Consider the following 25,634-nt stretch of genomic DNA (forward strand, 5'->3'; position numbering starts at 1 on the left):
TTTAATATAAAGGCAAAGCTTGGAAATATTAGTCTGGTTCCAGACAACTGCAATAAAGCAAACATTGTAATGAAGTGAAACAAATGAATGTTTTGGTTTTCCAGTGCATATAAAAGTTATGTTTACACTATACCATAGTCTATTAGGTGTCCAATAAAATTAGGTCTACCAAAAAATGTACATACTTTAATGAAAAAATACTTTATTGCTAAAAAATGCTAACCATGAGACACTTGGGTGGTTCAGTTGGTTGAGCATCTGACTCTTGATTTCGGCTCAGGTAATGATCTCAGGATGGTGAGATTGAGTCCTGCATCGGGCTCCACACTCAGCTTGTTATCTGCTTAAGAGTCTCTCTTTCCTTCTGCCCCTTCCTCCACTCTCCCTCTCTCTAAATAATAAAGATAGAATCTTTTAAAAAATGCTATTTTATCTGAGTTGTAATCACTGATCACAGATGACCAAAGTATGACACAGAGACACCAAATGAGTAAATGTTGGAATGGCGATAGCCTTGCTTGACAGAGGATTGATATGGACCTTCAATTTGTAAACAACCCTATACCTGCTAAGTGCGATAAAATGAGGTACACACCTATGTCTGTCAGGTCTAGTGCTCAAGTTCAAGTCTTCTCTTTTCTTGTTGATCTTTTGCCTAGTTGTTCCATCAAACTTTTTTTTTTTTCCATAGAACTTCTCATCTTCTAACGCATTATATATGCTTTGCTTAGTGTTTAGGCTTGTTTATAGTCTGGTACTCCTGCCATAATGTAACCACCATGGCAGCAGGGTTCTCTGTTTTCATTCACAAATATATTCTATATGTTAGAATGGTGTTTAGCAGAGGATTGGTTCTGAATAGTATTTATTGTATGAACAAACAAAGCTCTTAAACCATTGGTTGGCACAAAGGAAGAGCTCAAGGAATGACAGCTGTCACTATTATTACTGATAACAGAAAGTTGTGCAAGTGTTTTTTGATGACTATATCACGCCATCCTTTTAAATAATGAAAAATAAATACTTCTGGATTAGCTGGTGGTAGTTTGAAATAGAAATAGAAAATGTCTTGTTGATTTTTTTTTTCAGAAAAAGTGAGCAACGAGGGAAAGAAAATAAATACAAAAATATATATCATGTGTACATACTACATTAATGTTACAGGTATTCTTTATAATCCATTTGCAGTCACTGCCTCCTACGTGTTTTATACAACCTGGAAACTCAGGGCTGGTGGACCAGAATGACACACAGGCATTCACAGGAAACAAAAGTGGAAGAATGCAGAAAAACAATTCTGAGACCTCTTAGGGACCATAAGGATGGATGAAATAGGTTAGGAAAGAAGAAAAGGATACATATTTTCAGACCCAACCATACTCAGTGAAATCTGAAAAGTACAATTTAAAGACAAAGCTAAAGATAGAGGTTGTCAATTTTAACATGAGAAAAGAACATCCAGAGTGATTTAGTACATAGAGGAGCTTCTGTAAACTTTTATTTTTAAACTTCCTTGCTCCTAGCCATCCCCCAAACTATAGCTATAAAACAAAACTTCAGATAAAAAAGAAATTGACAAACTTGAAGGAGTAATAGATAAGATATAATTGCAGTCACTGAGAAGTGCAATTTCAGAGTCAAGAAATGAACAATCTGACTTCTGCTCACTATTATGGTACATACATGTGACATTCTGTCTACAGGAAATAGTCAAAAATTTGTAATAAATAGCAAATATAAGGACCTTTACTACCATTTTTTCCTTTAATTATATTAATGCAGAAACATACATGGAGGGAAAAAGAAGGTAGGAAGAGAAAAGCGGGGAAGAGATTTAGAAGGAATTATTCAGAAAGCCAAAAAAAAAAAAAAAAAAATTGCAAACAAGGGCACCTGGCTGGCTTACTTGGTAAAGCTTGCAACTTCTGATCTTGGGGTTTTGAGTTATAGCCCCACGTCAGGGATAGAGATTATCTTTAAAAAATTCCAATAGTTGTTCACTAAACTTCTAACCTCATGTTCCAATTCCATCTCTTTCCTTCATCTCCCTATCAAATTTCTTGAAAGAGTTCGTCTACGTCCTTATTACAAAAATCACTTGCTGCTGGTAAGTAAACTAGCTTAGGACCACCTCAACTTTAGGGCCTCTACTTTATGGGATGGCCTGTACTGTGATGATATATCCATCTCCTTTGCACCCAACTTCACAGCTGGGTAGAAAATATAAAACCCCATTTTGAGAGGATAAGAGGGGTGCCACAAAGACATGAATAGTAACCTTTCTAAAACATCAATGCTGTTTCTGGGTTGCTAAAGAATGGACATTTTGGGGGTACAGAGCTGTAGTGTGACCCAGGAGCCACACCAGTATTGGCCCGGTATGATACTTTTTTCAAGGTCACCAGGTAAGGTGAATGAAGTGTGAGCCCTGTTCTTTGGAACTGTGGTAGGGAACAAATGTTACACATGACTCGAGTGGTGTTGGCTTATGTCCAGGTTCTAAGGTTTTCTGTTTCTAAGCTACAAAGAGAGCATAAGTTTTATTTTAAAACTAGGCTGTCATTTTTGTAATAGACACATAAATAATAAATAACCAAAGAAATAATAAATTCCCTCGTGATAATTTATAGCAAAGTCCTGCTGGGCATGTGGATCTGCTGACTTGAACAAGTCTCAGTAAACCAGCCCCAATCAAGTTTAGATTCACTTGAGGGGTAGGAACTACCTCATCGGGCTGGACATGAATGCCCTGTTAAGGAACTCAGGGTTACATTACACCACGTTCCTGAAAATATCTGGTGGCAATGAAGTTGCTCCAACAGTTAACAGGGCAAATACAGAGTTCTGCTTGAACTGGCAGCTATCACTTCCTGATACGAAGGGCTGGTCTGGCTGACATCAGCTCTTTGTTCTCTCCAACTAAGAGTATCCTCAGTTTGGTTCAGTCCCACACAGGGGGGATTCTGTTTCCCAAGCTTTAATTTTGTAAACCTGCTTCTCTTATTACCATTGTGATTTTTTACAATCCCAAATCCTTAAATCACTGGGAATTCCAATCTTAAAATATAAGCATGAATTGGAAGAAAAATGAGGAGCAACAGCATGTTTGATAATAGGCTAAGGAACAATGTGAGAAGTCTGAAGACCTACAGAAGGAGAAGTGAAGTCAAAGGTCAAGCAGGGACATAATTTAAACACTCCAAGTTGAACTCAATTAACTTTTTCTTCATGACCCTACTTTGTCTGAAAATTACTATTCTGTAGAGCACTCTGACTTCTGATACTTTTATACAAAGTGCCTCATACATTAACAATATACTTAAAGTAATGTGTCAAAACCTATCTCTTAAGTTACAATTAAATTTAGACTATTAATTTAAAGCCTTCATTTGAATATATACAAGTAACTATAAGAGATACACCAGAAAACACTGCAGGCACAAGCTGTCTCAGCTGAGCTGCACCAGAAGTCAGATGGATTAAAATTTACTAGGTAATTTGTTCTTAGAAGCAAAAGGGAATTCTTTTCCTAAGTCATTGTACTCTACCTACTATAATGTAGCCTGAGCCCAGTCAGAGCAAGGTGGCATCTAGTTACTTTCATCCATTTTTGCTGTAGAATTTTTGACAAGACTCATCATATACATGAGGGACAGGGCAGAGATAGTGGAGGGGACAGTGGACAAGAGGAAGAGACTCCTTGGAAATACAGATACAAATAAGGAGGCCACCGGGGAAGCAGAAGTGTAAACCCAAGGAGATACTATGTTGTTGAGATTACAGAATTCTAGATAGCATTTCAGAAAAATTCTATACATTTTATATAAGCTGGAGTAGCTAAAATAAGTATGTAGTATAAGGCAGGGAAAAAATGTAATAACTGCTGAATGATAAACACAATCGAGAAAATATAGACAAAATAACAAATTGTTGGTGGAGAAATGAGGTTTCCTATGGACACATGCTCTTTGATTAATAAACTGATGATCTCATACAGAGTTTTTGCTTTGAACGATTCATTATGCAAAGGTGCAAAGAGTCTAGAGTCTAAGAAAACAATCTTCTCTATCCTCCAAAGATCAGGCAATTATAGCACAGCTGGTATGATAATTTCATTAATAACTTGTAGGATAGTACACTGGTGCTGCTAATGCCAAATTACAATTAGTTACAAATCCTATTTCTTTAGTTTGCTAAATAGAGAATATGTTATTTAGTTTTGCTTTAACTGCCTTTTGCTCCATGAGTCAGAATGCAGAATAAAATCCAAAGTCTTGAAAGACTTCCTATCTACGTAATTACTGATATACTGTAAGGAACCAGTGACTTTGTGGCTTGAGAGGCATAACAGAAGAGTTAAGATCATACTGTATGAAGTATAATCCAAAGCTCCAAAAAGCTATTTCACATCAAAAGAAATACTGTTAATCTCAGATGGGAGAGGAAAAACATATAACAGATAACTAAGACCCAAGAGAAGGCCTCATGAAAATAGATCCTAACTCAGGGTTTTTATAGCTTTTACAAAAATAAATCTATTGTTACATTCCCTGATAGATAATTTGGCCAACTTCAGGGCTTTAAAATGAATGTCTCAAACTACCAGGAGTAGAAGAAGAGAATACATCCTGTACATCAATCAATTAAGTTCCATTTTATTGGCTTGTCAGGTATTTATCAGCAACTTTAAATCCAAGAATTATGGGACCTCAAGATGCCTGGCATCTTTGGGCTCCCGGACTACTCTGCCTATTTCTAGATGTCTCTAGGGCACAAAGACTGTCATTTCATTTGGTAATCCATTACAGTGCTCAGCTACCTACCTGTCAACAAGGCTACTTTATTTCCTTCCTACTTATCTTGGAAGATCTCAATACAACCCTATTTTATTTTCCCAGATGAGCAAACTTGGTGATGCAACATTTCTTTTTTAATTCTTTATTCACTAGACTTGTTTTTATTGACCACAGAGGCAAACCCAGCTAATTCTGAAATCACGTTTACATTCCTCTCTGCCTTTAATCACGAAGGGGGAATTTTCTTCAGCCATACAGATCTATCTTGAGATACAGACGTCAAGTGACTCACCTCAGTTCTGTCAACTGCAGTGTGTGCAAAGGTGGTTTTAGGTTTGAGGGAGAAAGGTTTAACTTTCTTCAAAGAAACCATTATTTTTCCTAGACCTTGTATAGTCCTTAAATACATGAAATTGTACCTGCTCATTAATACTTATCTCTGATCATTAATCCACGAATGCCAGGATTTGGCAAGATTTATAGAAGGAGACATATCATATTGTATCTCCCCCCATCCATCTAAAATACACCAAAAAAGGGGAATTTATCGGATTTGACATGAAACAGGCAACAGGCAGCCACTTCTGCAGGGTGATTAAAAAACTCTTCCATCAAATTCTACAAGCAACCAAAACTTGGCCACACCAGTTCCTCATCTCTCCATTTACTATCCTTATAGGAGACTAAGAGAATGAAGTCTTTCACTTCTGTATGGAAAACTGGAGGTACATTTCCTCACCAATCTTTAGATCTAAGCAAAATCAGAAGACAGGTTTCTCAACATGAGCAATGCCATCATTTTTGGCAAAAACAGTCCTTTACTGTGCTTGAATGTCCTCTGAGCAGGCTACGATGCAGAACCCAAGTCCCCACCCCATGTGTAACGGGGGTCTCACACTCACTCTTTAAAACCCCTCCTTGAACTACAGTGTTGCTCTTGATGAATGCTGGTACCCACCCAACTCATGCTGATAAAGGTAAACGCCTCCCGGATATCCACAGGAAGACTCTCTGATATTCTTCAAAATGAATATGCTCAAATAGTATTTTGTTAAACTTAGCAAAACCAATTTCAGTGTACTGCTAGAGTAATATTTGCATTGGGCTTTATTTTCATTTGGTTCATACGGCTGGTAAGGAATAGAGTTTTCATTTTAGGCACATAGAACGATCTCAGGGTCTCCAGAGTCAGACCCATCACAGATGTTGAACAGAAGGAATAGGCTCGGCCAGCAGTTTCTGCTCAAGAAAAGCTCCACATCTCCAAGTTAGGATTCTGGAGAGCACAAAGTCCAAGATCACGTGTAACACTGTCAACACAGCCACATCTGTGAGGCCAAATGTGCATGCTGAGATGGCAGAGAGCAGAGGCTGAGGAGGGTAAGGAGGGAAGAAGGGAGCGAGAAGTGAGGGAGGAAGCATAGTCATCCCAGGAAGCAAGCTAAAATTCCAACTGGCTACTGCCTCACTACCTCCAACTAAATCGTTACGTATCTAAATGGAGTGGCAAAAGTGCAGAGCAGCACTGAGATGCCCGGCGTCGCGGCAGGAGGCATAGCACACATCTAACCTTTGCTGGTTTTAGTCGGTTCGGAGGACATGTTTCCAGTCTTTTTCTTTTTCCTTGGGACAGGTACGCATTTCCGGTCAAATGTAACAGGACTATATTGAGGAAGGCTGTTGAATTTTTTTTCAAATTCTTCATCCAGCTTTGCTGAGCTAATAAGAGAAGGGTCATAGAATCGATCAGCACATGACATAAACATTTAAGCAGAAAATAATACAAGATAGATTTTAAGATATTCCATTTGAAAACAGGGTCCCCGAGAATTAGGGCACTGTTGATAGATTCTGTGCAAGGACAAAAAACATCTGAGAAGATTTATCAGCACAGTTTTTGCAATCAATTCACATGGAAGCTTACCTATTGCCCTTAGAAAAGCAAAAGCATGATTTAAAATAAAAGAATATTTTTGAAGTTTTCTCCACTGGCATGGATATTTCTCATGAAGTTCAATACAAAGCATATTCCATCCAGACAAGTTTCTCATTCTAAAGATTCATATTTATGTATCTATATTGGCAAGCTTATTGGTAATGTAGTATATACCAGTACTTTTATGAGGTTTGTTTTAAAAAAAAAAATTTATTGACTAGTACTTGATTAAAACATATCCAACACACAAAGAAAGCACAAACAAAAATTCTGAGTATCGGAAAAATTCTGGAGAGTTGACCAGGATGATGATAAAGTACTCAACAACAAGGAAAGCCAGTTTTCAATGAACACACTGGCAGAGAGGCAGCTATGCTTTAAGGCAAACCATGGATGAGTTCAGAAATGGCACCAGCAAAGTTGGGGAATCCTCAGGCTGCTTCTGACTGTCTCTAAGGCCTCCACCCAGCCATGGCAGCATGCCTCCTGGATCCTTTCACTTGCTCAGACTTATTAACTAAGATGAAACCCAAACAGATGGGAGAAACTACAGCAGAATGGCTATGGATGCAAAATGGAAGGCATTCTGGGAAGAGAGCAGCTTTGAGTTAGCTTATAAGAAGCTAAGAGCTAATGTGTCAGGCTGCTGCTTAGGGCATATACTTGAGGTCTGTCCACCTAAAACTATTAAGAGTTGGGCAGCAGAGACCAGACATTCTGATGACTATCAGAATGGTCAATGGAAAAAAAGCCATTACTACGTTCTATCAAAGCAGGGAGGGTGGTAGGTGGGGGTGATGCTCCGTCATTAATAAAACCATTTTTTTTTTTTTTGCAGTTTGAAACATCTATACTAATGGAAAATCAGATAATAACCAGATACTATCAGAAAGGGATCTATAAATTTGTGACTTTTTCAGATACTCTGAGAAACCAAAAGAAAATTATGAAAATGTGAGATAGAACTCATAAGATCTCTTGGGACTTTTTTTCTTTTCTTTTTTCACCTAGAATCATCATCTGTTTCTCTTGGGGGAGGTCTGGAAAATTAGAACTGCCAATACTCAGTGAATTTTTTGTGGCTACAAACAACACATTTTCTACGATACAAGGGGTTAAAATGCTTATTTAGAAATCTCAGAGAACACTGATGAGAACTGGCATTTCTCACTGCTCATGCACTATGTTGGCGTGTTCTAAACAAAGCAGACCCAGAGAGTCTAATTCTGACAGGCCTATACAAAGGGGGGAAGGGCAGAAACACAGGACAGAGCAGAGGTTTACTGTTGCTTAAAGCCTACAGAAAAGCCACACTCCCAGTTACATGCATGTGCCTTCCTTAGAAATTATTAAAACTAAAACAACCCCCACACCAATCTTTTTTCAGGGAGAGGTTTTCAAAGGACTGTTTCAACTTTTCTTGCTCCCAGAGAAGATTGGTGGAATCACCTCTCACAGCATCAGCCGTTTCTAATGGAAGCATCAGACACCTTTCTGCTGGAGAGTCTTAATGCCTGCTTTATTCCCCAGGGACTGCATACTGTCTGCAGTGAGGCCTGCTCCTCCCTGTGACTAGACCCACAGGGCAATGGTTGTTCCAGAAGATAGAGAGCATTAGTCCTCAACTCAGTGGTCACTTTTTAAGGAAATCTTGCATTTGAAAATACCATTTGACAATAATGAATATGAGAATTATGTCACTGTTTAGTGTAAGCAAGACTAATGTGAACTGTTTTGGACTTTTACAATATTCGAAAGGAAATACATTAAGAATTATAAAAATCTCATCTTAAAATAAATAATCTCGAGGTGGGACGCTTGGGTGACTCATGCTCAGGGCATGATTCCGGGGTCCTGGGATCGAGTCCCACATGGGGCTCCCTGCATGGAACCTGCTTCTCTTCTCTGCCTCTCTCTCTGTGTCTCTTATGAATAAATAAAATCTTAAAGAAAAAAAATCTCAAGGAATTTAGCAACACGAGAAATAATTACCACTCTCCTACTTTGTGATGACCTAGTGCCTCAGAATTAACCAGATTTTAAAGCACTGTAACTTCCAAGGGAAAAAAAATACATTATTCTACTAACAGAAATGCAAATATTTATGAATAAACCAAATACTCCGAACGCATGGAATTTGCATACCTTTAAACATACTTATGAAAAAATATAAAAATGCACTTATTTCCATTTAATGTATTCTTTTCAAATTGGGTTAATAAGAAATCTCGAAGGATTTTTAAAATAGTACAACTGCATATGCAGATACTTTCCTTACCAATATAAAGTACTGAATCTCCTAACCAACAAAATGTTTTATATTAAGAGTCTTTGGAATAACATTAAAAATGAAATAATTCTTATTGATTTTATCTTGATGTATGCTATTGCTTGATACTGCATTTCAACACATAATTAATTACTGAATATTCTCTGTAGCAGGGGAATAGTCAATCTAACATTTTTATCTTGCAGCAATAGAACATGGTTTAAACAAAAAAGGTTAGAGGCAGAAACATAATTGTATTTACCCTATATTTTTGAGCTGTCCTCTTATTTTATAAATATATATACATAACCTTTAGAAATATTAAATAAAATATGTACAGTAAGTCAAATGGGCAAAATGTAAACATGCTTATATAATATCCATTGTAAACCTGAGTTGGAAAAATGTGTCCTGGCAATATTAACGTCACACCTCTACTACATGATGGGCCTCAATTCAAACTCAGACCTATGTCTAAAGTCTACATACATTGTACTGTAGCTAAAATATGAATGACAGTGTCACTCACACAACCACGGTAACAGCAGGAATCATGTGACACACTGGATTTCTATTTTCTTACTGTGCTCACTAACTAGATGAATACTCGAGAATAAGCAGGCGGTGGTTTGTGTCTACCCCGGAAAACCTACCGCACTCGGGGTCTGTGCAGGGTGCTGACAGTGCTCACAGGTACTTACCCAAGGAGAGAATCTTCCTTTGGCTTTGTCTTCTTGAACTTCTTGCTCCCACTGGTCCCACTCTGGTTAAACGTCCAGCTTTCTTCATTCCAACACCCTTCATGGTCAGAGGAGTTTCCTTTTCCTGAGCTTCGTTTCCCTAAGGAAATTTAAGACAAAGAATGCAGTTGGTACACTGGGATGAAGCTGTTTTACAAATGATGTTGTTGACTCCTCAGGTATCATCTGCACGACGCTACTGATAACTATTTCAACTTCACAGTCCTTTAAGTGATTCATGATGAACTACCTTTAATAATACAACATGCAAAAAAAGTGTCCAGCCTCTGAGGTCAGCTGTCTTGTCATAACTCAACGGGCAGAGCGTGCACTGTGTGACTCCAGACACAGACTAACTAGTACCAGCTTTTCCGTTAGAGAATCAGACTAAGCTGTGGAAGCCCTTGGCTGGTGGGCACTATTAATTCTAATTTCCCCAAGACTTTACTGGAATGATGTCCCTGGAGAACTATGTACTCCCAAGGATCTTCACTCAGGGCTTGTTAAGATCCAGTATTCACACATCTCTAAGTTGGAATTCAGCTTGGCAAGAGGTAGTTCCCTAGCCAGATGCTATATTTTAAAACAGATGAATTTATATAAAACACTCTATGAAATAAAGGTATACACATGAACTGGTGTAGTGTTTTAAAGAGCCCTTCACTTCAATTCTAGTTTTGAGTACCTAATGGAGAGGACTAGATAAGTTATTTGCTTTTGGAGCCTATCGGTCAACATTCTGCTGAATATATTTGCACGATTCAGAAAATTCTTTCCATCAGTTTTAAAAACCAGACTAAGAGCTCCAAACATGCAATGCTGATCCTTCAAAACAAGAAGCCAGCCCATATCACGGGGGGAAAAAAAAAAGCTTGATTTATTTTGAACATATATCCTGGGAACTGCCTACAAGAAGAATACAAAATCTCCTCAATGGTGCTAGAAAACATGTAGTTAAAATAACAAACCATAAAGAACTGTACAAATGTAAAATATTGTTTTGATACCATCTTGTTCTTTATGGTGGTTCTTCGCAATGAGTCTAAAGGAAAAACCTGCTAGGTTTTCATATTCTTTTCATATTTGTAGAAGTTGCTTACCTCTGTCAACATTAGCTCGCAGAGAGGTGAGCATGCCTTCAGACACCAGGGTTTTATAAAGAGCACCTTTGCAAGACCTCTCAGATTTCCGGGAGCCACAAGTCTCTATTTTTCTGTGACAGTCACTTTCCTCAGGCTTGGCCTGTCCTGATAGGCTGGGTGGTAATGCCTCCTCCGTGGGCGTCAATGGTTCTGCTTTTATACCCTCTGGCACCTCACCAGAAATGTTCTTGCTGGCAGAAATATTAATGAAATCTGGAGGTCTTGACTCTTTGGTGGTGTCTGAGGATTTCTCCTTGGACATTTTCTTCTCTCTTGATTTCACTTTTTTCTTTGGTGGCTTGGCATCCAAAATGCTTCCCTTGCCACTTGAGGATGTGCGGACCTTCTTGCGAGGGGTTTCTCCAAGTTTCTCAATGCCCCAGTCTCCCTTTGCAACGGCTTCAATGGTGTACATGACACTCTCAATGTCGGACTCTGAAGACTGCCTCTTTTTGCAAGTCTTCTTGGGTGTGGATTTATCATTTCCATGTCGATCCATTTTGCTTTTCTTCTTTTTCTTTTTTAGCTTCTCTGGTTTGTTTAATGCTGTGGGATCTTCAATGATCATAATTCCATGAGGATGGCACATGTGATCCTTTCTACTGGGAACATCACTTATTATGATCTTGCTACTGGCAGAATAAGAAAAATCAGGGAAGTGACTACATTTTTGATCTTCCTCTAGTTCTTCCTTCTTAATTTCTTTGGGATCTTCCATTTTTATATCCATTATATCATCCATTCGTAGCTCCTCAAAATTTCTTAGTTCCTTAGAATCTCTGACATTTTCCTTAGCTGGTCTTTCAAATTCTGCTGCCTTCTGTAACCTGGCTTCATCTGTTTTCTCCATTCTTATTTCTCTTTGTTCCTTTCCCTTCTCCAATTCTTTAATTCTTCCACCATCTGATTCTTTTGCCTTCATTAGCTTTGAGTCCTCCATTTTAACCCCCTCTGATGCCAGACACATCTAAACGGTTCAAACAAAAATGGGAGAATAACAAAAAGAGCCTTATTATTCTATACTTGAAATTAGCTTAAAGTTTTCATCAAGTCTATCCCTCTTGAAGTGCCTGGGTGGCTTAGTCGGTTAGGTGTCTACCTTTGGCTCAAGTCATGATCCCGGAGTCCTAGGATGGAGCCCTGCATCAGGTTCTCCACTCAGTGAGGAGTCTGCTTCTCCCTTTGGCCCTCCCCGTCTCGTGTTCTCTCTGTCTCTCTCAAATAAATAAAATCGCTTTAAAAAAATAAAGCCTATCCCTCTTAAAAAATAATCAAGACAAACTTTACAATAATTGGTACACTTCTGCCAAACTAATTTAAATGACTCAAATTAATCAAAAGCTTGAGGCACTATGACATATTCATTAAACTTCAGACAAGCATATACCCGAATTCTCATTTTCCAGCTTCATCAGAAGCTTTTTCTGTGAAAACACAAATTTTGTAGGAGGAAGATGGGCTCCGGAGCTGGAAGACCCAAGTTTGAGTCTTAGTTTTGCTACCTGCTTAACTTTGTGGCCTAGAATGAGAATGAGACATTTTACCCCTCACTCTTCTGTTTTCTTTGTAAAATAAAAAGGATGAAAATAAAAGTTGTCTTAGAGAATTCTGTGAGGTCTACAGGAGACGATGTACTGAGGGCAATACTGACTAAACGAGGATCCCCAGACTGTTCACATGTTTGCCTTTTCTTTTTTCTTGGGGAAATGAGAAAAACAGCAACATTTTTTACCTATCCACTTGAAATTAGAAATGAGAACATGACTCATTAAATAACTACAGAAGCTTTTGGTTAATGAAAAAGACGTTACAGTCCTCAGATACTGACAGATAACCTGAGGATCACAAAAGTGCTTAACACTAAGTGGCGGTGGGCTTTTTTTTTTTTTTTTCGGACTCATTTGATGGCAGACTTGATCTGATCTGAACTTACTCGCCTGCAAATTCTGACCAGAACTAATGTGAAATTGCTTAACATCTTAATTCATCATACATAATGGGACTATTCATATGCTTTTGCTATCAGAATCTTCATGCATTTGCATTATGCCCTGGGGGAATTAGCTGCATAGTGTAAGATGCATATACTGTATCATTTTCCTAAAATCTTAAAAATTCTGAATACCAAAACACATCTGGCAGCAATTCGGCTATGTTTTTAAACTCCCCAAATTTCACGCATAGGACCTTAAAGGAAACTCTTGCCATCTTCCTGTCCAGCTCCTAGGTACCTCAAAAACTCCTATCTAAAGCTGTTTTCTGAAAGGGGAAATTGCAGCTTACCGTAAAATTTATTTTCAATACCTGGATTTTCATTCATAAACATTCCCTGCAAGGCTCTTAAGTGCTGGGCCCATGACCCTAAAGATAAAAAGACCACCATGTGGGCTTAGACTTAGTTAGACTAAGTTAGACTTAGTTTGTGGCGACATGGCTAAATGCACCCAGAAGGTTGGAATGATTGGTAAGTATGGGACTCATTATTGTTGCCTTCCTCAGAAAAATGGTAAGGAAAACTGAAATAAGCCAGCAGGCTCAGTGCACTCGTTCTTTCTGTGGCAAGATCAAGGTGAAAAGATGAGAGGTGGAGATTGGTTCCTGCATGAACCTGGTAGCTGATATGCCTGGACCACACCAGCCCTTCTGCCGCCACAGTAAACATCTGCCATTACCAGTCTGAAGGGACTGAAAGTCCAGCAGCAGAAGCTCCACCACATGAAATGCTGCTAGCCTATAATAAATGGGTTAATTTATGTAACAACAGCAACAAAAATACAAAGATCAATAAGTTACCCTCAATGCCTTTGAGGATTCATCAAGAGGCTGACGATGATGATTATTAGGCCAAGGGCAGCACAGGAGTTCTTAGCCATTATTCATTTTACCTATTTTGTATTAGCAACTTAGATGAAAAAGCGTACTGGGCTTTCTGAGCACTGAAATCAAGCCCATGAGTAAGGAAATTGATACTTTAAAAAAAAAAAAACACCAGTTTATCAAACGTCAAATGATCAGCAATGTTAGCATCTATAAAACTCGTTTTTTAAACAGATGAGACATTCAATTAAATATCAGATCCTCTTTTACCACATTTTTCCCCTTACTACTTTCAATACATCTCAAATCTTTCTGTGAGAATTATAATTGGTAAGTCTGAGAAGAAAGTGGAGAACGGGGAGAGGAGGCAGATCGTGCAAGTTTTTTAAAAAAATGAATATGACAAGAGCACTCAGCCCTTCAGATCATTCACGGGAAAGATTTGAAGTACTAGCGATTCATGATGGAGCTATCTTTTTTGGGAAATCCTGTAAGTTAACTTTTAGGCCTCAGCAAATAGCTATGAAGACGGAGAACTTCCCTTTAGTAAATCTTACTACAGGTAAGATCAAAGCAAAATGTTCTTTTAATTCTAGAACACTGATATATTTAATCTTCCCTGCATGTTTTACTTTCACTGGATAACTCGCTGTTTTTGTGTCAATTTTGAAATAATTTTTATTTTCCTTTCTCGATTAGCATAGCCCTTCGTGAATAACCACCCCACCTGGGGACAGAAGACTATGCTAGTTCTGGAAAGAAGACCTGAAAGGCATCCTCCTCAAGGTAAATTTTATGGTTTTGTCAGCCACTATCATATCACTCTGGTGACCTTTAATAAGTCATCCCAGGAACTGTGTCCCAGATGGGCGCTAGTTTTTATAGTGGTACGCCAACAGTTTGTATTTGCATAGGTTCATCTGAGCAAACCTAATAATACTTTGCAAACTCCATTCTCTGCTTCAATATATTTCAAAATGATTCTCCTCATCACCCCTGATAGAATTCTACAGCTAGGAATGAAATGGAACAAATGCAGACATTCACTCTGGGGACATATTCTAGGAAATAGCATAATATTTCTTGTGGAGGTAATTACACCAGGCACTAGTCATGCTTTACTTCCTAGTTTCAGGCTCTTAAAAGTTTTTTCCCCCCACAAATAGAGTATGTTAATCCTAAATTATAAGAAAAACAATTATATTGCTGGAAGTAAAACTATAAAAATAAAACAAATAACTCTGAGTCAAAAAACTACAAATCATAAATCTCACCAACCAAAAGAGAAAATAAACACAAATCAGACTCTCATAGCTGGATGTCAGTCTAGGTTACCTAATTTATTTTTATTTTTATTTTTTTTAATTTTTATTTATTTATTATAGTCACAGAGAGAGAGAGAGGCAGAGATATAGGCAGAGGGAGAGAAGCAGGCTCCATGCACCGGGAGCCCGACGTGGGATTCGATCCCGGGTCTCCAGGATCGCGCCCTGGGCCAAAGGCAGGCGCCAAACCGCTGCGCCATCCAGGGATCCCTAGGTTACCTAATTTAACATCCTTCCTCATGCAGAAATTCATTTTACTACAATATTCCTGAGACTTGATCATCCAACTTTCTGCCCAAAGACAGTGACCACATTAGAGGGCAGTTTTCTCTGAAATCTTTAAAATTTTGAGGAAAATATTACTCTGTCAGTATTAGTTGTTCCCTAAAGTCACATAATGTAATCCACTCTTTCATGTGAAAGACTTCTAAATCCTGGAAGACAGATGTATGTTCCCCTAAGTCTCTTCTCCTGGCATAATGTCCCAATTCCCTTAACTGCTCATCAGATGTAAAAGCTTCTCGTCCTTTCAAAACTTGGGACTCTCTTATCTATGTGCAGTACTGGTGTCCTGAAGCGAGAACTGGGCTTTATTGAAGTAAGCTGAGTTCAGGACCAAGTAACACAGTGCTTGCCTAAGGCCACACTTCGACTTGAATCCATATGGGGAAATGAAGGCTGAGAAATGGGGTAATACATGCTTCACTGGGTTGCTGTGACACAAAAGTGTAGACACTTTACATAAAAAGCTTCATGAGGGCCAGGGAATGTGAATTTACTAGTATCTTCCTTAGAGTAAGTTCCTAGCCTTCCGCACTACTCTAGATGAGAAGTGGGACTGCCAACTTGCCAGCTGAAAGGGACATAATTCATCTTCCAATGGGGCCCAAAGATGAAGAATTGCTCCCCTCCCATTAAAAAAAAAAAAAAAAAAAAAGATCAGGGTTCCTGTGTGCTGGAGTCCCGTAAGTATTCAACTCTTGGTTTTGGCTCAGGTTGTGATTTCAGGGTCCACGCTCAAAAGATAGTTTGCTTTCTCTCCCTCTGCACACTAACCCCCTTGCCCACATGCTCATGTGTGTGCGCTCTCTCTCTCTCACTAAAATGAATAAATAAATCATTAAAAAAGAAAAAAGAAGGGTCAGACTTCTGCCTTGTACTGGGCTTGTGGTCAATAAAAATCCTGGATTTCTTTACACATATAATATGCTGGGAAACTTGGCCTCTCCTATTCTGTATTTCTTGTACATAGATGTGAGATTTTCCATTTTTCCTTATAAAGTTTGTCTTTTCAACCTCTGAACTACATTACTTTCCATCTCTGTGTTATGGACACATTTTATAAGGCTGCTTTTTGTGTTTCCATCCAAATCTTTGATAATGTTGACAGGACATGGGTAAGGACAGAGCCTTCTGGCAGATTTCTAGAGGTCTTTCATCAGGTTTATTTGAACATTAATGAGCTTCAGCAATCAAAGAATGTTTTATAATCCAGTCTAAATTCCCCCCATTTTCTTCACAAAACGTGTGTGTCAAAAGTCTTGCTGGAATCAATACAGTATGCCAACATCATTCTTAGCCTATTTTATAATGATACCAACTGGAAAATGAAAATGGCTTGTATATTAGTCAGGGTCTAACTAGGCAGACAGAAACAACTTAAAGTAGGGACGCTTGGGTGGCTCAGTAGCTGAGTGTCTGCCTTTGGCTCAGGTCTTGATCCCCACATCCAGGATCGAGTCCCACATTAGGCTCCCTGTGAGAAGCCTGCTTCTCCCTTTGTCTATGTCTCTGCCTCTCTCTGTGTCTCTCATGAATAAATAAAATCTTAAAAAAACGAAAAACAAAAAAACAACTTAAAGCACATCTAGCAGAGGGAATTTAATGCAAGGCACAGTTTGTTTACACAGGACACGAAGAACTATGATGCCCAAACAGGAGGTTGGTGAGGCAATCTAAGGATTAGCAACAGCAGGAACAAAGGGGGGGAAGATCCCCAGAGGAAGAAGGAACCATGGTCGGTCTAAATGGAGAGAACCGAATACGTGGAAGAGATGTTACCTCTGTTTTACCCCCAGCCATCTCCATCCCTTCCCACATCCTGGCCCCTCTCTTCCCCTCATTCCATATTTTCCCACCAGAGTCTCCCACTGGCTGAACCCAGCTGGAAATCAAGGGGACACAGGCACCCAGCCACCAGAGATATGAACCATCGAAACAGACTCTGGAATAGCACATTTGAAACAAGAAGACCTTTTTGGGGGAAACTTTAATTCCCAGTTTTTATAATCTCTTCTATGATTTCAAACATTTTATTATTAGAAATAATTTTCAAAAGTCTCTAGGAGTTAAGAGTCCATATTTCCACATAAAACAAACAACTTGGGAATAGCTATGGATTTGGTGACTCTTAGAAGATGCCATCACATCACTCTTAGATATGAGCAAATTCTATATTGAGAAGCTATTTCAAAAGGCAGGGATTCTGGAACCAGACTGTCTGGGACTGCAGGCTGGCTCTTCCTGTGATTATGCTCATTTTCTATAAAGCTTTCTGTGCCTTAGTTTCCCCATCTATAAACCATGGATGTTAACAGTATTTCTCTTAGGAATACTAGGAGGTTCAATGAGCTGCACATGTATAGCACTTGAAATAGTGCTAGTAGAGAACAGGAATAAATGTATTCTGACAACCACCCCTCGGAGGCCTTGTGCCATACAGAATCAACATTAGCAAATAGCAGTAACAGTACTCGTCCTATGGATATCATTAGTAGCACGTCATGGCCCTGGTACGCTAAGTATTTTAATTTTTCCATTCTAGGGTTGAACGGTTCTGTAATTGGGAAAAAACATATACAACAAAATTAGATGCAGGAGATCTTAAATCAGTTATCTTTCAAGAAGCTACTCTCATTAAACATATAGTTAAGCTCAGTTCTACTACTGGGTACAAACATCTACTTTCATCTACTTTTGAGAGAATCTATCAATTAACTTTCGTGAAACTTATTAAAGTGCATACAAGCTACATTCTGTTCACATGCACGGACATGCATACAGATTAGCACACAGTGGACACAGAGAAACATAAATCAGAGTGAACTCAAGTGAATAAAACCGCATTGTGGGAAGCACAGAATTAATGTCTGTTATTAATTAGTCAAGTTGCCCTTAATAGAGGGTTGGTTATTAATCAAGCCTCGAAACAAAATATGCCTTAGCAAATGACAATTTATTCTTCTATTATTATTTTAAATTGAACAATAACCTTCTTTAAAAGTGAGGACGTAATACGTCTGCAGGACACCTTCTGGATGGAATTCCCATGGCTGTATTCAAAGAAGTCAGAATGTTAATGTTTTAAATCAAAGGCCTGGCATAAATATTTGATATTTATTATCTATTCCCTCAGGCACTATATATATTTTTTTATAACTATAACTCAGAGGGGCACAAAATTGATCCTGTTCACCTTTGTATTCTCCTCCAAGGATATCGTAGTACCTTTCAAAAAGAAAGCATTCCACAGATAATTGTTTTGTATTGAACAGTTCATTAATTCTGAGGTAACCGAGGATTCCAAAATGCATTCTGATTCATATCAGAGTTACCTTACAAATCTATAAAAAAAACAAAAAAACAAACCCACAACAATGCTAATTAGGACCAGCATTCACACTTCCTTACTTATGGTTCCCAAGATCAACAGTGAAAACTAATCACCGATAATTTAGCTTTACTTCTGATAACTGAAACCTAACTGAAGTTCCTCACTGTTTTGTGTAGCCAGAATGGCCCGGAAGAAATGGTAACTCACCCCTAAAAGAAAAATGAACTAGGGGTGGTGGAAGGGGAGGAGGGCGGGGGGTGGGGAGGAATGGGTGACGGGCACTGAGGGGGACACTTGATGGGATGAGCACTGGGTGTTTTTCTGTATGTTGGTAAATTGAACACCAATAAAAATTAATTTATTAAAAAAATAAAAAAAAAGAAAAATGAAAACCAAGGATGCTGAAACTGAGGTTCTACAGGATGCACATATTGGACAGATGTATAAAAAATTATCCTCAAAAATGATTACAAAGAAAACTTTCAATAGGAACGTTGAAGGGATGAGATGAAATGTGCAGTGGAGGGATTATTTCTTATAGTTCAAGGAGACTGCCATTTTCAGTTTAGGTAAGATCACAACATAGGCTCAGGGTTTATTATTGGGGACTACAGAGACATAATAAATCTGTGCTAAGCAAGCTTTTATCTCTTTGAATCAAAGACATTTTAAAATGTATTTCTTTCTACAAATGTTAAGGTATCGATTCATTTCTTTAATGTGTTCTGCTATAAAAGACTTAGTGAAATGACCAGTGAAAAATAATTAATCATGTGTACTAGATAAGAATAATAGCACAGAAGTAGATGACCTTTAACTGGTACAAAGAAATGGATAAGTTGTTCCAAAATGTACCATATTATTTCACTCTTAATTATCTTTTGTCTTTCATTGTCTATTATAGAGGATCCAGCTAGATAAAAACAAGGCAGTGTGAAAAAAGATCGACCGACACTAATCAAGAAGTTTCAATTTCAAAATCTCTGCCTTTTAGTACAAAATAAATGTTTTGCAGCCAAGGTACGTTTATAGTCATTTTGTACTGGCTTATTATCTGCCAAAGCAGTGTAGACATAACCCTAGGATGGCACTTAGCAGTGCTTTCCAAGATGTTTGCTTCTCCCATAATTAAATAAAACCAGAATGTTTTTGCCATAAACATACACTGGCTGATGGTTTCAGAGAATAAAGAATAGCAATGACGCTAGGAAAATTTAATTTTCTTTATTATAAAAGATAACTGGTCATAGAACAGTGGTCTAAGCATCTCTCAACATATTAAGCATATTAAGCAGTTTTTTATTTGGTTTACAGAAACATAGCCAGGTGGAAAGGTGGCTTAAGTGTGTCTCTTTACTATTTCTTCAGAGATTATACCATTTCTCAAGACTCCAGATGGGGTGGGGTGACCTTTGTTCCACAGGCCATTTACTAAAGTTTCCCCTAGAAGTGTTTAAGGAAGTCACTAGGAGAATTCCTGTATTTCAGTTCCTCCAAAAATAAGCCAAAGCGTTTGGGAATGAGATGGTAAGTTTTAGGACAGGAGTTTCATAAATATGACTCATATCTCTGCATAAAAAGTTACAGAAAGAAATACACCACTTTCAAAGAAAAGATCCCCTCGACTGTAAGTATTAGGGTTCAGTTATAGGGAGTATAAGGAGGGGCCGGGGTAAGAGCCGTCCCCTGAGATTCTGGGCATCAGGGGGTTCCAACAGGATGGAGGGTACTACTGAGCATCAACACTATGTCAGGACACAGAGAAAATGAAAAGAAGTCACTTCGATCAAACACCACCTATAATTGGCAGTGGTGGGGAATGCTAATGTGCCTGGAGGAATGGCATTTCCTAATTTTTTCAATGTGGTATATAATCTCTATAATTTCTTTAAAGATTTTATTTATTTATTTATTCATGAGAGACACACAGAGAGAGGCAGAGACACAGACAGAGGGAGAAGCAGGCTCCCAGCAAGGAGCCCAATATGGGACTCAATCCCAGGACCCCAGGATCACACCCTGAGCCAAAGGCAGACGTTCAACCGCCGAGCCACCCAGGTGTCCCTATAATCTCTGTAATTTTATTATAATTCAGCTTTTCTTAAAATGAGCCAACATTTTTCCTAAGACCTAATTTTTACAGACACTAGAATAAATTCCTTTACCTATGTCTTTGGTTTTAATTAGAAGTGGTTTTTCCAAGTTTTAATGCAAGAAAAACCAGGGAGTCAGGCCTCTGAAAATGTCAATATCCTCTTTTAATAAATAGGGTTCAAGACAACTTTACCAATTCCCTTGGAACCACCATATCTACAATCTTGACTTTTTTTTTTTTTACACACGATGAGTATATCTGTAGAGACCAAGCACCTGTTCTTCAACCTGACCTTAATATATTACTAGTTTCATAAATTGAGATAAAGCAAAATAGAATACCGACCACAGACCAAATGCAGCAATCCTATGTGACTATTTTCTACCTTTCTTTCTTCTGTGCTCTGAGAACACGAGCCTCTGCTTTCCAAACTTGACGATTTACCTTGACAACTGCCCTTACTTACTGACTCTTTCAGTAGTAGATTTCTTGAGTTGTCCCTACCCTCAGCATCTTTCATGTCTTTTCTGCTAATAGGGCTGTCCTCTTTGTTCACAAACATCCAGGCTTCCAGAAGCAGTGCTCTGGGCTGCCATTCTTCTTCCATCATTCAGGTTCAGAGCTGGGGTCATCTCCAGCTCCCCTTTCCCTTTGCCTCTCACATGGACCCAATCATGGATCCAACAACAACATCCCCCACAACCTCCTTGGTGTCTGTCTCTACCTCCTGTTCCCACTGCCAGCCCACCCCTTCCCAATCCTGGCTCTTGTCTTCTTACACCTAGCTGTCCTCAGAAGTTCTCTACTCCATTCTATACACAGCTGCCAGGGAAGTCTGCCTTCTGCTTGCCTTTACCCCAAATCGTCACTATCTTCAAGCACAAGTTTTCTTGCTTCACACTGAACAGTCTCCCAATCTGACCATGGCCACACTCTACCTTCCATACATCTCCTACACACACAGCCCCTACTCCTGCCTGTCTGATTTAGTTGGTGTCATCCACCCATCTTTATCCCTTTATCCCTCTGCTGTACCTCTCCCATCTCTCCATGTAATCATGCAGGACAAATCTGCACTGTGTAGGGGAGCTTAGGTACAAAAGACGTAGAGGCACAAAGTTAAGTGGATACTGGCAGTGACTGCTGGCCTCAGAAGGGAAAGGCTCTGACCAATTATTTTCGTGTACGAAGGCTGGACCAGTGTCTCCAGATTCTACAAATCTTCATGAGAAGTCAGACATACGTATGTATTTGAAATCTCTACTTTTAAAATATTACCCACTAAATTCAAATGTAAAATGCGATACAGGTCAACAAATTGTGGGCTGAAAAAAGCATCTCTACAAGTTAAATGTAGCCCAAAGGCTGCTAGTTTCAACCCCTGGATTCTAATACTCCTTCCTCAAGAACCAACTTTGTGCTCTGTCTCTGGGCTCGGTCTCCACAACACTTTTGCTATTATTAATTCCTCTCTTTCTGGGCTTCACACATTCACTTTGTGTATCATTCATCACTCAAGTAGAGCTTTGTCATTTCACTGCACAGTTCCCCGTGAAACCATTTGCACATTTATTTCTCAACCCTTAAATTTTTATATCTTATCTCTCTACAACTGGAGAATAAGTTCTTGGAGGACAGGAGTCGTACACCATAATTTCCTCACAATATCTTCCAAAGTATATTCACAAACAGGCACTTACTTATTTAAGGGTGTAAGATGTATCTTGGCAGTTTCAAAAGTACAGACACTTTTTAAAAAGGAAATACCAGCTCCATTTCTTTGACAGTAGTCTTGAAAAATCTGTCATCTTATTCAGCCATACACATATGTGTAGGAGTAAGCTGTCTTCCATAGAGCCTTCTATAATACGCAAAGTCCTATAACAAGCAACTTGCAGAGTCTTTCACATTCATCTAAATCAAGGTGACAGAGTAGCCCAGTGTGGACGAGTCCGGGCTGTGGAGACAGACTGCCCGGTTTCTATGGAGGCTTTAACTTCCTGTCCACTTGACCTTGGGCAAGTCACAAAACCTCTCTGCCCTTTGGTTTCCTAATGTGTCAGAGGAATGATGATGGTACCTATCTCGGAAGACAGGTGTGAATATTCAATGAGTACATATAAAGTACTAGGAAAACTGCCTACCACATAGCAGGTAATAAAGTCGTTATCTTAGGTGAGATAATACAACTTACCATCTGCTATTAAAATTTAGAATCTATTTTAAAGAACACATAAAACTATTTCAGAAAAACAGAAGAAAACAAAGACTGCTATTTTGAGGCATAAGTTCCGGTCTCTAGCGGTACTCTAAAACACCAAAACTGCACCTGGAGGTGAAGTGTACGTACGCCCCTGATCTTAGAAATTCACAGCTCATCACATCACAATAAACATTATTTGTACATCCGTATGCAGGTTAACTTCAGCAGCTTCACTGTTACTGGCATGGAATAGGCCCTCAACAATTATTGTTGGGATAAATGAATCAACTGTCCATCTTACTATATATACTAAGCAATTTTGATACCAGGGATCTTCAAGTGTACAATTTTCTTTACTAAAATGCACTGGTAAAGATGTCTCTGTGTGTCCTCCAACTATATAGCAACTATAATACACAATGACCTCCAGGGGGATGGTTTGCTATTCTTTGTATGACCTGACCTAATTAATTTCAAAATTAAACGCATTATAGTACCTGCACAGATTAAGCAACTGATTAACTGAACACTACGAACCTCATGGAGGTCCAAACATTAAGGACTGTATTTTCTTCTCAATTCCCTGACCTTGGCAGCACTATGCCAACTCCCTTCCTAACTGGAGTAGATTCCTAAAAAATACCTGGAACACATCCCAGAATTTTCAGGTCACTTTCAGCTATTAAAAATCCACCCAGTTTAAAATGCCAATCAAATGCCTGAAACAGGGCCTTCCCCGGGGCATCTCCTGGCTACAGGGTCTCAGGAAATAGAAGGGGTCCTTACAATGCCAAGACTGAGTGCAGGCCAATCCAAGTCTCTTTGTGTCTGCTGCCAACTTCCTCCAATTTTCTTTCTGCCTGCTCAAGTGGGTGTAGGGCACAACAGTAAGTGCAGGCCCAAAATGTTTCTTGCTTTTCACCAGCAAGACATTTCATGCAAGCAACAGCTCCTGTATCTTTGGGAGGTCTCCTTATTCAGCCCTCCTCCCGTGTCAGCCCCTGGAAGGGAGGTGGGGTAGGGCGAGGGGTTCGTTCCTGGGCTGGTTGCTGGCCCTTCCCTTCACAAGGCCTAAAGTTTCTGCGGTAGAGGACAGCAGAAGCATGGTGGAGGCAAAACCACCTGCCCATGGTTAGGTCTCTCTCTTTTTTTTTTTTTCCAATCTGTTCCTGCTAACTCTATGTAAGGCTGAACAGACCTTGTCAGGGGATGCCAAGGACAGGGATGGTATACAAAATATTAAAGAGGCAAGGGTGCCAACTGATCAGAAGGGATGCAGTCCAGGGGCTGGAACTGGGTCTTGTAGGCCCCTTGCTATGTCCTCTGGTTGCTGAAAGGATCAGGAGAGCCCAGGGATGCCACAGCAAGGGGGTTTGGGTCACAGTTTTTATTACTAACAATGGTAAGTATTTTAGTACTAGGACAGCTGTACTGGTGGAAACATCACTCTTACTCATGGGAGCTCATCAGTGTCCTGAGCAAAGCTGTCTCTGTTGCGTATTTCCTGATGTCAGAGACTGTCCCAGGCCTGCTCTCTCTCTGCCAAGCCCTGCCCCCATGACTGTCTCATGGCTTCTTGCCTGATGATACTGAACTGCTTTTATTTGTCCACTTCACCTGTGAAAACTAATGCACCTTTACAATGCCAAACTGGAAAGTACAGCAGGCCATTCCAGGCCTCTCCGTGTAGCCAATGTCCTCCAGTTCTCTCCTTCCCTCGTCAGTTAGATGAAGGGCACAGCAGTTAAGTCCATGTCTAAAACATTTCTTGTCTCACCAAAGAATGAGAAGATACCTCTTGCAGATAGCCCTCCATCTTTAACAAAGATTGTCTTAGAGCTGCCTTCACTTTGCTTGACAGGGAGCAGGGATGAAGAGTGGAAAGCACTTCCTTCCTTTCCTCTTTGGGATAGGGAGGACTTAGCTTACCAATCTAAGAACAAAACTGACCTTATTTTACAATACTACCTGTGAAAAAAGATTTTGCCATTTCCCTGAGTGCCCTTTTCAGGGCTTACTGACTTTTCGTAGCAAAATCCTTTCTTCCTAAATGAAAGGCTAACCCTCTCATGGTTGAAATTAGATACAACAACTCACTTTCTGATCACGGTGAGATGGTACAGTTTAAAAGACACAACTGTTATGGTGAACTTTTTTGTGGTTTCCACTCTCAGTATTTTATCTCTACATATTGTTAGAAACTTGCTCTGCCAGTTGAAAGAGTGCAGACTTCCCACAGCGTTTCACAGGTTCAGCACCACCCAACTGTGCATTGTTTTGAAGAAATCTATATGGAAAACAATTCAGATAAAAGTATTAATTATGTTAACCAAAATCTTTGCTTCCTATTTATACGCACTCAGGAACTTTCTTTAGTTTTTGAGAACATCATTGCTCCTAAGTACTAAGTAACTTCATTATATGTCATTTTTAGGATAATTTTTGAAACTGATTTTAGTAAACCACCCCTCAAATATTGTACAAAACCAGGTGTGGCTTGGATCCTAGTTTAAAAATGACAAAGTATTATCTTGTATACTCCAAGCTTTGAATTTAACTCCACAACCTTAACACAAGATATGCATTTCCAATTTCTATAGATACACCAATTCATGGACTGGCCAAACAAAAATATTTAGAGTCCATTTTGCAAGTACCAAAAGCAGCAAGTTGGTTTTTATTATTTTTTTTTAAAGGA

At 39.1% G+C, this 25,634-nt stretch overlaps 1 protein-coding gene across 8 annotated transcripts in view; it reads right to left on the minus strand.

Moving 5' to 3' along the window:
- Positions 1 to 25,634, minus strand: part of BBX (BBX high mobility group box domain containing) — a 271,785-nt gene that overhangs the window by 27,062 nt on the left and 219,089 nt on the right. For all 8 annotated transcript variants that reach the window (XM_041743902.1, XM_041743893.1, XM_041743843.1 and 5 more), the window contains 3 exons: positions 10,842 to 11,850; positions 9,703 to 9,841; positions 6,367 to 6,515 (listed from right to left, as the gene is read on the minus strand). In XM_041743902.1, the coding sequence (XP_041599836.1) occupies positions 6,367 to 6,515; positions 9,703 to 9,841; positions 10,842 to 11,850 (1,297 nt within the window). The remainder of the gene's footprint in view (positions 1 to 6,366; positions 6,516 to 9,702; positions 9,842 to 10,841; positions 11,851 to 25,634) is intronic.

This window comes from Vulpes lagopus, chromosome 1 (genome assembly GCF_018345385.1).
Source record: "Vulpes lagopus strain Blue_001 chromosome 1, ASM1834538v1, whole genome shotgun sequence".
Classification (NCBI taxonomy): Eukaryota; Metazoa; Chordata; class Mammalia; order Carnivora; family Canidae; genus Vulpes; species Vulpes lagopus.